Consider the following 13,305-nt stretch of genomic DNA (forward strand, 5'->3'; position numbering starts at 1 on the left):
GAACAACGTGGATTCCTTGGAATATTAGAGAGCATTGATTGCATGCATCGACACAATTGTAGAAAATGAAGGAATTTATACAAGTTAGACACTCAATAGTCAATGGTGAAAGTATTATGCAAACCGGCTAAGGAAAAGAATGGTGACATAGAGGAATAAGCAATAACTTATGGTTGCAACAAGGGTTGAGGCTGCCGTACCAACCAACAAGGGCCAAGCCCCTTGCACACCCACTCAACATCTCAACAACACAAAACATGTCACAAAACAGAAGGCAAAACATGTCAAAAATAAAATTTTCTTCCACACCTCATCAATTAAGAACATTCACTTCCGGCTCTCCAGCCAAGTAAAATGCAAAAAACATAAAGTTGCCGCCAAAATCAATGAAGAGGCTACCAACACTTATGGGTGGGGCTACCCCATCAACCAACAAGGGCCAAGCCCCATGCACACCTAACCAATTAAGCTAAGAAAGCACAAAATCGAAGTCCAAAACAGGTTATATTTACATATCATGGATGCTCAGAATGATACAATTTCAAGCATAGCAAAGGGCATAAGATAGGATGCCTACAACTCCCAATTGCTTTTATGAAAATTTCATATTAAAAATAGTCATCTGGATTTTCCTACCATACCTATTGATGAGGATTCACTAAAGATGTTGATTTTACACTTGCAAACTCAACAGTTCTATCATCATCACAACCCTTGCACTTACATATACAACCCCAACGACAACCCCAAACAAATCCCAAACACAGAGTATGTACATTACACAAAGTACCAATCACGGCCCTAATCACAACCATGCTAATGTTAATCAGAGCCAATGCTTCTCAGTAATGGAAATAAAAAACAATGGATATCACAGAATCTGTACAATGGAAATCATAAAGTCATAGAAATATGTCAAAGCCCCAAAATAGGAGCATATAAGCTCTATGAAGCCAAGAGAAAATTCACAAGCCCTAATCATAGTCAGAAATAACGTTACTCACTGCCAACCAACAACTGAAAGTAGTAATGGAAATTAAATTTCTATGAAAATCATAGAATCAATACCATGAAAATGAAATAATCATGGTTTTATGTTAAAGCCCTATAGCACGAGCATAGAAAGCTCTATGAAGCCAAGATGGTAATCACAGCCCCAATGACAACCACAAATAATGGTCATCACAACCAACCAACAATTGAGAGTAGTAATGTAAATCATAGATAATGGAACTCACAAAATCTCTACAATTGAAATCACATCATGACTACACTATGGAATGAAAGAGTCATGACAATTTGTCAAAGCCCCCAAAACACGAGCATAGAAGCTCTATGAAGCCAAGATGACAATCACAGCTCCAATCATAGCCACAAATAATGGTCGTCATAGCCAACCAACAACCCCAATCACAACTAAAATCATATCCAAAATCACTACCAAAATTACAGCCAAAATCACAACCAACAATCGAGAGCTTTTTGCAAGAAAATCAGAGACAATGGAAAGGACATGAATAGTGGTAACCCAAGGACAATCAAATCAAAGACCCAATGGTGAACGAGACCCAATATCGTTGCTCGAATATTGAATGGTAAACAAGAAAATAGCAATATTGTGTAATATCGAATGGTAAACAAGAAAATAACAATAATGTATAATACGATCAGAGGGGCTGCCAGATGGGGATGTGAAGGAAAGAGATCCAGAGCATTCCCATGAGAGAGAGAGAGAGAGTATGGGTGATGTATGTTGGAGGTGGAGACACTTATTGGAGAAGACGATCGGAGGGGCTACCAAATGGGAAAGCGACAACAACACTGTAGGAAGTAGGGCGCGAGAGAAACAAATGTGGGAGTTGAGGATGGAGGCTGTATTTGGAGTTTTTCCCAAATGCAAACCTTAAATTTTGGAGAAAACATGGGTATAGAGAGCTGGATGGGGATGCTCTAACGACTTCAAAAAAAAAAAAAAGAAAAAAAAAACTATTGTATTGGACTTTAGGTCAGATGTTCTCTTGACCACCCACTACGATACCAGAAATTTTTCTAGTCTAATTTTTCTAATGTGTGAGACATTTATGTAAAATAAAAAGAGACAAGTCTTAACCTTAATTTTACAAAAATCATAAAAATATGATTATATATACAAATTAGATCTTGACAATTTGTTATATACATATAAAAATAAAATTCTAAAAACACAACTTAACATCTGTTTTAAATTTCTGACGAAATTATTTCATGGAAGAAAAACTCATCCATTATTATTTTTGTAATGAAATATTTAGAATTTATTTGTTTATAGAAACTGATTTTTATAAGCTCATCTTTCATTCTAGTATGTAAGCTAGTTTATAAAATTTAATGTAATATCTAGATATTCCATGGTCATGAAGCATGTAATGCTACAATTGAGACCTTAAATAAATTTTTTCTTGCTCAATAAAATTTAGAGGATAAAACATCTGAATTACTTTTCATATAGATCATCAAACTTAAATGATTTTTCTTTTATTTATTTTGTTTTGAATTCGATATTAAGAAGTTTAATATTGTAGAATAAAAGCACTTTAGGATCTATATTAATAAATTTATTATTTCTCGTAAACTTAGTTATAATTTTGGAGAGGTCACATCATAGAAAATAAATAATATAAAGAAATCATACAAGAATCTTGGAGCTATAGGAAAAAAATGGGAGAAACATTAGGATCAACAACAGGAATTTTTGAAGGAGAAGCCTTAACCTCTACTCCTTGATGGTTAATAATAACCGTTTAAAGAGGTGGATGGCTTGACCGAACAATAGATTTGTTTTTAGTAACAACATTTGCATTTTTTTACCATATTTAAACTATTCTTAGAAACATTTTTTTGAAACATAATAGTTTTCAACAAAATTAAAAACTAATATATGCTTTTACATATCATGCATTTCTTTTTTCATTTCTTTTTAACACGTAATTTTCTTTTTCATCAAAAGTAGCATGATATCATTTTCTTCTTTCTTTATTTTTAACAGAGTTATACTCATTGTACAAAGAAATTAAATCATCGGTAACTAGTTGTGAATGATAGAAGCAACAAAATCAGAAGCAGTAGGACTCTAGGAGACATGGAAGATGTATCTTCTTCTTCTTTAACAACTATATATTTTTTAGATAAATTTACAACTTTAGTAGTAAAATAAGCACTGCTAACTTCAGAGACATTACTAGTAACTTATTTTAACTTTAAACTAGGCTTAACAGTACTTTCTAGAAAAATCATTGAGATCTTGAACAGTTCTTACTAGATTTTCTGAAGTAGTAGATCCGCGAAAGAATTACTTCTTTCATTGAGCAATAGAGGTTTATTAACCTTATTATCAAAACTTATTTTAACAGTTTCATCAAGATATTGCTAAATATAATCAAGATTATCTCATTAGAAACAAACTCTTCAGAAAGAAGAAACAGTCCTAGGATAAACAAGTCTTGCACACTCTTTTTGAAAAAGATTAGCATCTACCATAAAATAGAAAAAAATTAATTTTTCAATTGGGTTACTTATTTAACTACTTTTTTCTATAATGATTAGGCAGAGCTTGCACAACTTAAGATTACAAATACCATTTCTCATTGAAAAATGAGGAATAACATTGCTTAAAGCATTCTCAATGGCTTATCTAAATTTTCATCTAAAATAACTAATTAAAACCCACTTTTCTTGCTAAGGACTTTTACAATATACCATATATTAGTTTTTTTTCCTATTTCATTTAAATATTTGTTTTCTTTCTTATTTATTTCAAATATTATTTTTAACTACCTTTAAATTTATAATATTTTTAGATCTGTTAATATCTCTCCTATATTAATGTGATTCCAATATTTATGTTGTCAAAATGACATCAATTGCCCAATAAAAAATTAAAAAGAAAAAAATGAAAAAAAAATCATTATGTATTTTTTTGTGAACTTTTAATTTTTTTATGTTCAAAATTTTTATCATGAGTATTTTTTTTATTAAAATAAATTATTCTAATAATATTATAAATTATTCTAATGTTATATAAACAGGCAAATGTGAGAATTATAAAAAAATAAATAAAGAAAGAGAGAAATAAAAAAAATATATTTACATAGATGAGTAGTGCATTTTAAATGTAGATATTTTAAGTAGTCGTTGTTAGTTATTTTATATAAAAGGGCCAAACAAATACGTGCGCTTAACACTGGAAATAGGGAACTCTTTCGTACAGGCTTGTAAATTTGAGTAGTAAGTAAGGGTGACGTCGGATGTTTGCAATATATGTTCGTGTGGTATATAAGTTATAAATATTGGATTATAAAGATCAACTAAAATTCTACCTACTTAATAGCAATAAGAGTCTTTTTATCTCATCTCATCTCATTTTATCTTAATATTCAAATATCATAAATACAGACACAAAAAATAATTCAACATTTTTAAATCCCAAAACAAAAATTATATTCTAACAATATTTTAATTTTAATTTTAATTTTAATATTTTTATTCATTTTTTTTCTCTTCTCTCTTAAAATCCCATAAAATATCTTAACTCAAATCATTTCATTAATATTCACAAATCATTTCACTGTTATTTATAGATCATCTCTTCTCATCTCACTATCCAAACCAGACCCTAATATATTTAACTCGTTTCAAGCTATTTCATATAAATTGGATGAGATAACTCCTATATTTATTTTTTAACTCAATTAATATAATTTTCATATAACTTTTATATAATAACTATATAAATCATTCACAATTATAACTGGAATCATAATAAAATATCTTATTATCAATACCCAAACCAAGAAAATATAAAAAAATTAATATTTTCAAAATTAAAACTACATATTATAAAATTAATAATTTGAGATACTAAGTAATCAAATATTAATATTAACATCCCATCCCAAAAATAAAAAAGACATAAAACTAATCATTTATGAAATTCCTAAATTTATTCATTGATGATTTCGCGAGTTAACCTACAACTAACTCAATTATTAATCAATTTTATCGAATCATGTCTTCTACCACAAGAAATATTGTCTCCTATTTAGGACTGTAAATGAACCAGTCTATTTGATAGTCCGCTTAGTACTTATTCGGTTAAACTCGAATCGAATTTCACTCTTAAAAAAAAAAAAATACTCGCCCGTGAAAACAGATATCCGCTCGATTAGTAAATGACACATACTCGATAAAACTCGACTCGGCTAAGGCTCGTTAAGGCTCACTCGTTTATGTCCGAGTTGACTCGTTAGCTCAAGTTGATTAAAGTCCATTCATATATTAATAAATATATACATATACCTATGTATATATACATATACCTATATATGTATTTGCTAATAATATAAGTGCAACACATATAATTAAATATATAATATTTAACCTAATTACTTATGCCTATATATTGAATATACTTCATAGTTATATTTTATAATTTGTACAATAATTAGTCGATAAGATTTAATAATTTCATATATATGTAAACTATATATGAAATAGATATATGATATTATATTATGTGTATATATTATAATTTATATAGACATATAATATAATGTTATTATAGATAAATATCAACTAGTTAGATATTAATTATTTATAAATTCTTAAAATCTTATGTTCTAATTATTAATTGTATAAATTTAATATTAAGCTTTTATTTTTTATTTATCTAATTTATTAATTATTAAATCGAACTCAATTAAAAATTTAGCTTTTCAAATCAAGACCACGTCGGCTCAATTACGACCCTACTCGCAAAAGCTTAAGCCGACAGACCAAGGTGTTAATGCCAAAAATTGCACAACAGACCGAAAATGAAGAAAGAGTCATCCCCAACCCACATTGGTGATTCGGGCTTCGATATGGTACTCTTCGCGTTCATCCATGAAATAAATAAGAAATAAGCAAATAAAAGTAAATAAAATGAGACACAGGAATTTACATGGTTCGGCATAAAAGCCTACGTCCACAGGTTGTTGGGGGTAAAATCCACTATATTAGATGAAGATTTCACAATGTCTTGTAGCCTCACATATCGCTCAATACAATGAGAGAATTTAGTCTCAGGAGAGTCCTCCTAAAGAATTGGTGCAGAGTTCATGGAGTGAGCTTGTCCGATTTTGTGAGGGAGATACTCCTTATATAGACATTATTTCCTTAGAGTGATATAGTCCAACTTGACTTGTGATACCTTTTTTCTTTTAGAAGTCTGAGTTAACTTCTTTGCCTTATCTCTTTCCTGCCTTATCGCTTGGCCTAGTGGTAGATTTCCAGAGGGTTTGACCCAGTCAATTTAGTCCCTAATAAATGCCATTGATTCTTAAGGTCAACTTGTTTATCAAGAAGACCTTGAGAATCTTCAAATCAACCATGGTGGAGGTAACCTGCAAGGAAAGAAATTCTGGCAGTTGGTAGTTTTTCCCTGTTATGCAATGGATATCTCCAGGAGTGGTCCTCAAGAAGAAACTGTAAAATTTGTAGTAAGGGTCTTCAAGGATGGGCCTTTGTGAAGTTTGTTTGTAAGAACGTTTGCGTAGTGATTGTATGTGAATTTTTATTGTTAGTAAAGTACGTATATTTCTGTGCACGGTGATCGTTTTTGGTGGCCTTAGTGGATTTTACCCCGTATTGTATTTTTTGTTAGTGTTTTTCCGTTTTCATGTGGATGTAAGAGTTTGTTTGTAGTAACCCGGGCTTAAGTGGTCAAGGTGTCCGTCGATCCCCTAGATCCATCTTAGGCAGTTGCTGAGCCCATCAACTCGTTCTTGGAAGACACCCGCGCGAGGCAATTGGAGGCTCGTTCCTGCTAGCGCAGTTGTAGCGAGTGGAGACTCTCGGATGTAAGTATAACGGGAGAGTGCCTCGACCGTGTAACTTTGGTCATTGGAGTGTAGTGGGAGATGCCCTTGACCGCGTAACTCTTGGCAATGGGCGTGACGGGAGAGATCCTCAACCGTGTAGCCTTGGCAAATGGTGTAGTGGGAGATGCCCTCGACCGCGTAACTCTTGACGATGGGCGTAACATGAGAGATCCTCGACCGTGTAGCCTTGGTGAATAGGTGTAGTGGGAGATGCCCTCAATCGCGTAACCTTGGCGAGTGGAGTGTAACGGGAGGATAACTCTACCGTGTTGATGTTAAGGTTGAGCTCAACTGCTTTGTTGAAGTAGGAGGATACACCATGACCGCACTCTGTGGCGGGAGCTAGAGCTCTCCTTAAAATAGAAACCAAACTGGTTAGATTAAATAATCCAAATCACAAGTTTGAGGTTTGCAAACCTTGGTTATCTCGCTTGGGTGTGATGAAGGCTGGTGACTCATTGGCGATGCCCGCGGGCAGCCATGCTCTGGCATTGATGAAGGCCTGGGATGCCCGTGACACCAACAAAAAGGCCCGAGATCCACTTCATTGTTGGTGCTTCACGCCATGCGATTCATTTCTAGTGAAGTATGTTCCCACGACATATAGCAGCCAAGTTTCTCGTGGAACCTTAAAGACCTTCGTGGGAAGTCTTTCAAAAAATCAACTTCGTTAGTAAAAATAAAATAACAAATTTGAAGGAGCCAAACCAAAGTAATTTGTCCTAATTGAGATCATTAATTGCTGAATGATTTTTACACGGAGAATTTGTCATCCTTGAGAGCTTCTGTAGCAATGAAAATTCTTCGTCTTTGGCGAGTTCACTTTTGAGTTGACCAGCTCGACTTTCTTTCTTCTTCTTCTTTTTTTATTTTTTTTCAGACTATCGCTGAGTAAAATTCATGTGAATGGCATGGAAAATACTGAGTATGGCGAGGGGCACTCTGCGTGGTGAGCAACTGGCGAGGAATACTTCATTTGGTGAGCAATTGGCGAGCAGAACTGTATGGCATGGAAAATATTATTTATGGCGTGGAACACTCTGTGCGCTGAGCAACTGGCGAGGAAGGCTCTATGCAGTGCGTAACTGGCGAGGAGTATCCTATGGTGAAGTAATTGGTGAGCAACACCTCTGGGTGAGCAACGAGTGCAGTGGAACTCAAGTATGGCGAGCAAACCATGGGCTGAAGTCACTGCGGCAAGCAAACCACCTGTGGCGTGGAATCACGCAACTGGCAGCAACTCGTAGTGGTGAGAACCGTTGGCGAGGAGCTTCAGCGGAATTATGGTGACAAGTACTGTTCATGAGGAAACTCATTGCGGGGAGGGAGCATATAACTGGCAGCAACTTCGTAACTAGCAAATGTTCACATCGAAAGAAGACCATGGCGAGTTAGATGATGACTCACATTGACCTCTTCTGCTCAAGGTCACTACCGGAGTTCATACAAAACGGTGCTTGGTGGTGAGGAACACTGTGATACTAGGCGACGAAGGGACGGCGAGGAACACTGTGACGACTATGGAAAATGCGATAGGTGCATGGTGTAGCCATGGGTGGCTCCACAAGCTCATAGTTGGGCTGGGCTGGAGAGCACATTGTGGTTTTGGCGTCAGATAGCTCCTACAGCAAGCTTCGACAATGGTGGCCAGAGCTGACTGTGAGGGGTGTCACCGTGGTCTGGAACAACCGTGCCAACAATAGAAGATGCAGCAGGCTAGGTGGTGGTCAAGTTGTTTCCCTCGGGGTGCTCCGCAATGTGCTCCCAGTGCTCGCATGGTGCATAGTGTCCACGGTGTGTTCCTACGGCGAAGCTCGATGGCGAGGAACATCATTCTGATTGAGGACCACCTTCACCGGATGTAGAAAATGTCGGCAAGGCAGCTGGTGGTTTCTGGTCACTTCAACAACTCACGGTCATTGCGAGAGGTGCAGGTCTAAGCCTGTCGACGCGGGGTTGATGGTAAGCTAGCCGGCGAGGTCCTCCTTGGTCGAAGACCATATTGCCGGAGACAGAAAGCACTGATCGCTCATCTGGCGACTATTGGTGGCTTTATCCTCTCAAGGTCAGTCGGCATGTCTGTCCGGCTTGTTTCTGGGCTTTAGGTGGTGAGGAACTGACGGGAGGGACCTCCATTGGCTAGGATAGGCTGTCTAGTGGAGTCGTCGGATAGGGATCCTACCACCTAAGTGGGACGGTGGGCAGCCATCCTGCCGCTGTGAGTTTTATGGGTGCACGGTCAGGTGCAGCCATCACACCCACCGTGCATGTCATGCAAGGTGGGTGGTTCACGTACGCGGTGCATGTGCCACGCGCACAGTGCACACACGTAGTGCCCCTCTTTTTTTGTTTCTTTTTTCTTTTTTTGCAGTGTCAGAATGTAAAGAACAAGAAAAATAACAAAGTTGAGGAGATCTTATATGATGTTTCGATGACGATCTTGTAGGTGTAGAATTCACATCGTGCAGGGGTGTGGTGGGCAGCATATAATATATATATATATATATATATATATATTTGTTTATTTTTTGGTGACGATCTCATGAACCAAGGAATTTGAACATTTGTAGATGATCCCGTGAGTCGGAGAATATCCTTCTCCCAATTCTGGTATAAGAGAAAAAGTCGATCCCACAGACAGCGCCAACTATTAGTACCAAAAATTGCACAACAGACCGAAAAGGAAGAAAGAGTCATCCCCGACCCACATTGGTGATTCAGGCTTCGATATGATGTTCTTCACGTTCATCTATGAAATAAATAATAAGTAATAAATAAGGAAATAAAAGTAAATAAAGGGAGACAAAATAATTTACGTGGTTCGGCATAAAAGCCTACGTCCACTGGTTGTTGGGGACAAAATCTACTATATTAGGTGATGATTTTATAATGTCTAGTAGCCTCACATATCACTTAATACAATAAGAGAATTTAATCTCAAGAAAGTCCTTCTAGAGAATTGGTAGAGAGTGCACGTCGTGAGCCTGTCTGATTTTGTGGGGATCTACTCCTTATATAGACGTTATTTCTTCGAAGTATTAGAGTCCAACTTCACTTGTGATACCTTTTCCTTTTAAAAGTCTAAACCAACTTCTTTACCTTATCTATTGGTTTAGTGATAGATTTCCAGATGGTTTAACCTAGTTAATTTAGTCCCTACCACGAGGAATTGTTTTTTATTCATTTTATATTCTTTGCATGCTGTTATCGAGGAACTATGAGTTGCTGAATTTGTGGTGGCTCCATTCCAACGCTTAGGTTGGCTAGTAATTTTGTTTCGTTTTTTTCAGAAGTAAACTTGAGGAGAGTTATTACCTCAAACCGGTAGTTTTGAACAGCGTCAAACACAGATTTCCGTGGACGAGAGGATCAATTCATGTATTAATACAAAATGGACACGCACTTGACAACATCCTCATAAAGCAACTAAAACAAAAACAGGGTTCTGAGTCACAGTTGGGACTAACTTTATTCACCCACTCAATAATACACATTAGACTTCCAATATATGACAAAATGGGACCACCATCTCCGGAACCATGAATCATTTACTTATTTGGGATTTCACTGCGTACCCTCGTCGTTTTCGTGTTGTTCTTGCTTACGTCGCATTTGGGTCCAGACTCAAGTCTTGTGCTGCCCAATAATTAGCTCTTTCGTCTGCTGAGCAATCTCAGCTATAGTTTCTGCAATGGCTCCAAGTATCCCACCCCTGTTTCCTCTGCCATTTTCTTGCATTCGCTGAAAGCTTTCTTGCATGACACTCTCGGACGGTTTGCCCTCTTCTTCCACCTCTTTTGTTTTTGTTTGTTGAACCTTCGATTCCTCTTCCATGTTGTCTCCCTGGTGAACAAGAAGTTCCGTCAGTGTGGAGTTAGTTAAGAAAGGATTAGCTTGCACAATAACGTGCATTCATCTCAGTACGAGCCAATATATATGGCGGGAAGCCATTTATTGATAGCCAGTCGAACATTACTTTTAGATCATCCAAGAGGCGCGGAGAAGGAAAACATGATGAGAACTAGGACTATTTCATTTCCTCTCTGCAATGTAATTTTGCACAACCTTCCAAATGCATTTTCTGAATCTATTATTGGCTAAAAAGTATATGTATGACTCATTTTGAAAGGGCTAAAATATATAAAACCTTGCAAAGTTGCAGTAACAAGCCTATACTGTATACCATTGGAGGGTGTACAACATCAGTTTAAGACTCTTCCTTACTGGCCTATTTTTGGCTTTACATCTAAACTAGTTCCCAGACTTCCCCTGCTACATGCTCTTCTAATCCTGGCTATGCACTTGATACAAGCTCATGCAACCGAGTCCTTAGAAATTTTATACTCTTAAAGCAACTTTAAATTAGTGAGCTACCGTAGATCGATGGTGATATTTGATTTAGCTTAATGAAGAGCGATCTTACATACAGCATATTTACCATCTGTACAAGCATACCTGATTTTCGGCTGATCTCTTAGCCTTCAATACTCTCTCTGTTTCTTCTTTCTTCCTAGCTGTATACTCCTTTGCACTCTCTCCTGTGCCTACAGCAACATCCTTGGCAGCAGACAATGGTTTGGATGCAATCTCGGCAGCCTTATGTCCTGCATACTCTGCTGTTTCTTTAACAGCCCTTGCTGCTGCTTTAGTTCCCTCCACGGCTTTCTCGCACGAGTAATGTGCTGCAGTCCACCCCGCCACGGCAGTCCTGTCCTTCAAATCTTCAGCCTTTTCCTCAACGTTATGGACGGTGGTCTCCCCTGCACGCACAACCACTTCTTTCGCTTCCACTGCCTTTTGTAGCGCATAGTCCTTAGCTTTCTCTGCCGTTGATGCTGTGTAATCCGCAGCTGTCTTAGCTGTGCTGGTAACGGTCTCCTTTGCTTGTGCACCCTTCTCTGCTGCACTGTCTTTAACTGCCCGACCTTTATCTAGGACAGTATCCTTTGTTTGTGCAGCCTTCTCTTTGGTATACACGGTTGCAGCACCGACTCCCTGGCTCACGGATTCTTTTGCCTTCTCATACCTCTCCTCCGCCGCCCGTAGTGTGTCTAACGAGTTTTGCTGCGCTTTTGCTCTGAGCTTGGAAATATCTTCTAGAGAAGGTTGTTCTTTTCTCTCTTGACCCTCGCTAACCTCTTTGCCTTCTTTTCGTCCCTCACCTATATCAGTACCTTCACCTTCCCCACCTTTAGCCTTACCCACATCATTCTGATCTTCAACATTTTCAAACTTCCCCACAACATAGGATCCCTTTCCCCTTGTTTGATCAGTATGCTTCTCTCTCTGATTCTCAGTCTCTTCTCTCTCCTGATCTTTCACTTTATCAGCCAAAGACTCAAAGTGGCTGGTCAGCGTTGGGACCCTGTCTTTCTCGCCTGTGGAGTTCTCTCTATGCGTTTGCTTGGAAGCCATATGTATGCTTTATGTTGTTTTTGTGCTATGATTCTGGTGTTTCTGAGTTATGAGGATAGAGAAGGGTGTTAAAATAGAGAGGCTGTGGCGGTTTGGAGGAGGTGGGCATGGAGGTGTTAGCATGGAGTAGACATGTGGCGGAGATGCGGTGGGTGGTATGCTGCAACGTGTTTGGGTTAATGCAAACTGAGGAGGTGACTTGGCGAGTCTACGTTGAGTCACGTACACTATATAGATGTGTGACATGTGGATTGGGGAGCACTCATCCGGAGGATGACACGTGGGAATGAAGGGAGCTGCCACGTGGACAAGTTGGGACAGTAAATGCTGACAACCATGAAAAAATTAAGAGTTTACAATTTTTTTTTATAATTTTTATTAAGGTGAAATTAAAGTTATTTACTTAAAGGAATATTATTTTTATAAGTTAATTTATAAAAAAGTTTAATTATATATGTACAATCTTTTTACAATTTTTTATATAATCATATTTTAAAATTATGGTATTTATATAAAGTGATGTTATTTTTATAAATTACTTTACAAAAATGTCCCTCATTTAAAATATGATTATATAAGAAATTGTAAAAAAAATTGTATATCTATCATTTTTCTTTAACAAAAGTTTTTCTCATTTAACGTTGTAAAAAATTGTAAAAAAATTGAAGTTGTATCATTTTTCAAAAATTAATAGCACACTTCAGTTTTAAATGATAAATATAAAAAATTAATTAAATGTAACTTGAACGAAATAAATAATAAACTATTTTGTTTAGGATTGTCCTTAAATTGCTTTAGAGCCTGTATGGGGTTGCAGTAGTAATCTTAAAAGGTACTTAATTAGTCTTAAAAAAATTTTAATGAAAAATTTAGGTTGTTTGGCTTTTACATATTAAAGCACTTTTAATCTCAAATAAGATAAAAAATATGTTTGATGAATGTGCTTTTCCGAATAATGTGGAACATAATTTGAATTTTAAAAAGACAGTCAATA

At 36.5% G+C, this 13,305-nt stretch overlaps 1 protein-coding gene across 1 annotated transcript; it reads right to left on the minus strand.

Annotated features, from left to right (window-relative positions):
• Positions 1-10,247: 10,247 nt before the first annotated feature.
• LOC121251189 (seed biotin-containing protein SBP65-like) lies at positions 10,248-12,413 on the minus strand. Its single transcript, XM_041150550.1, has 2 exons — positions 11,352-12,413; positions 10,248-10,739 (listed from the first exon to the last, which is right to left on the minus strand). Exons 1-2 carry the CDS (start codon positions 12,309-12,311, stop codon positions 10,521-10,523), a joined length of 1,179 nt encoding a protein of 392 aa, XP_041006484.1. The 5' UTR covers positions 12,312-12,413; the 3' UTR covers positions 10,248-10,520.
• Positions 12,414-13,305: the final 892 nt, after the last annotated feature.

Source organism: Juglans microcarpa x Juglans regia, chromosome 2D (assembly GCF_004785595.1).
Source record: "Juglans microcarpa x Juglans regia isolate MS1-56 chromosome 2D, Jm3101_v1.0, whole genome shotgun sequence".
Taxonomy (NCBI): domain Eukaryota; kingdom Viridiplantae; phylum Streptophyta; class Magnoliopsida; order Fagales; family Juglandaceae; genus Juglans; species Juglans microcarpa x Juglans regia.

Excerpts from the sequence above, each read along its gene's own strand:
- LOC121251189 (XM_041150550.1), bottom strand. The coding sequence starts at position 12,311 with ATGGCTTCCAAGCAAACGCATAGAGAGAACTCCACAGGCGAGAAAGAC. Across the intron at positions 10,740-11,351 it reads AGAGATCAGCCGAAAATCAG|GGAGACAACATGGAAGAGGA; the intron begins GTATGCTTGTAC and ends CTTGTTCACCAG.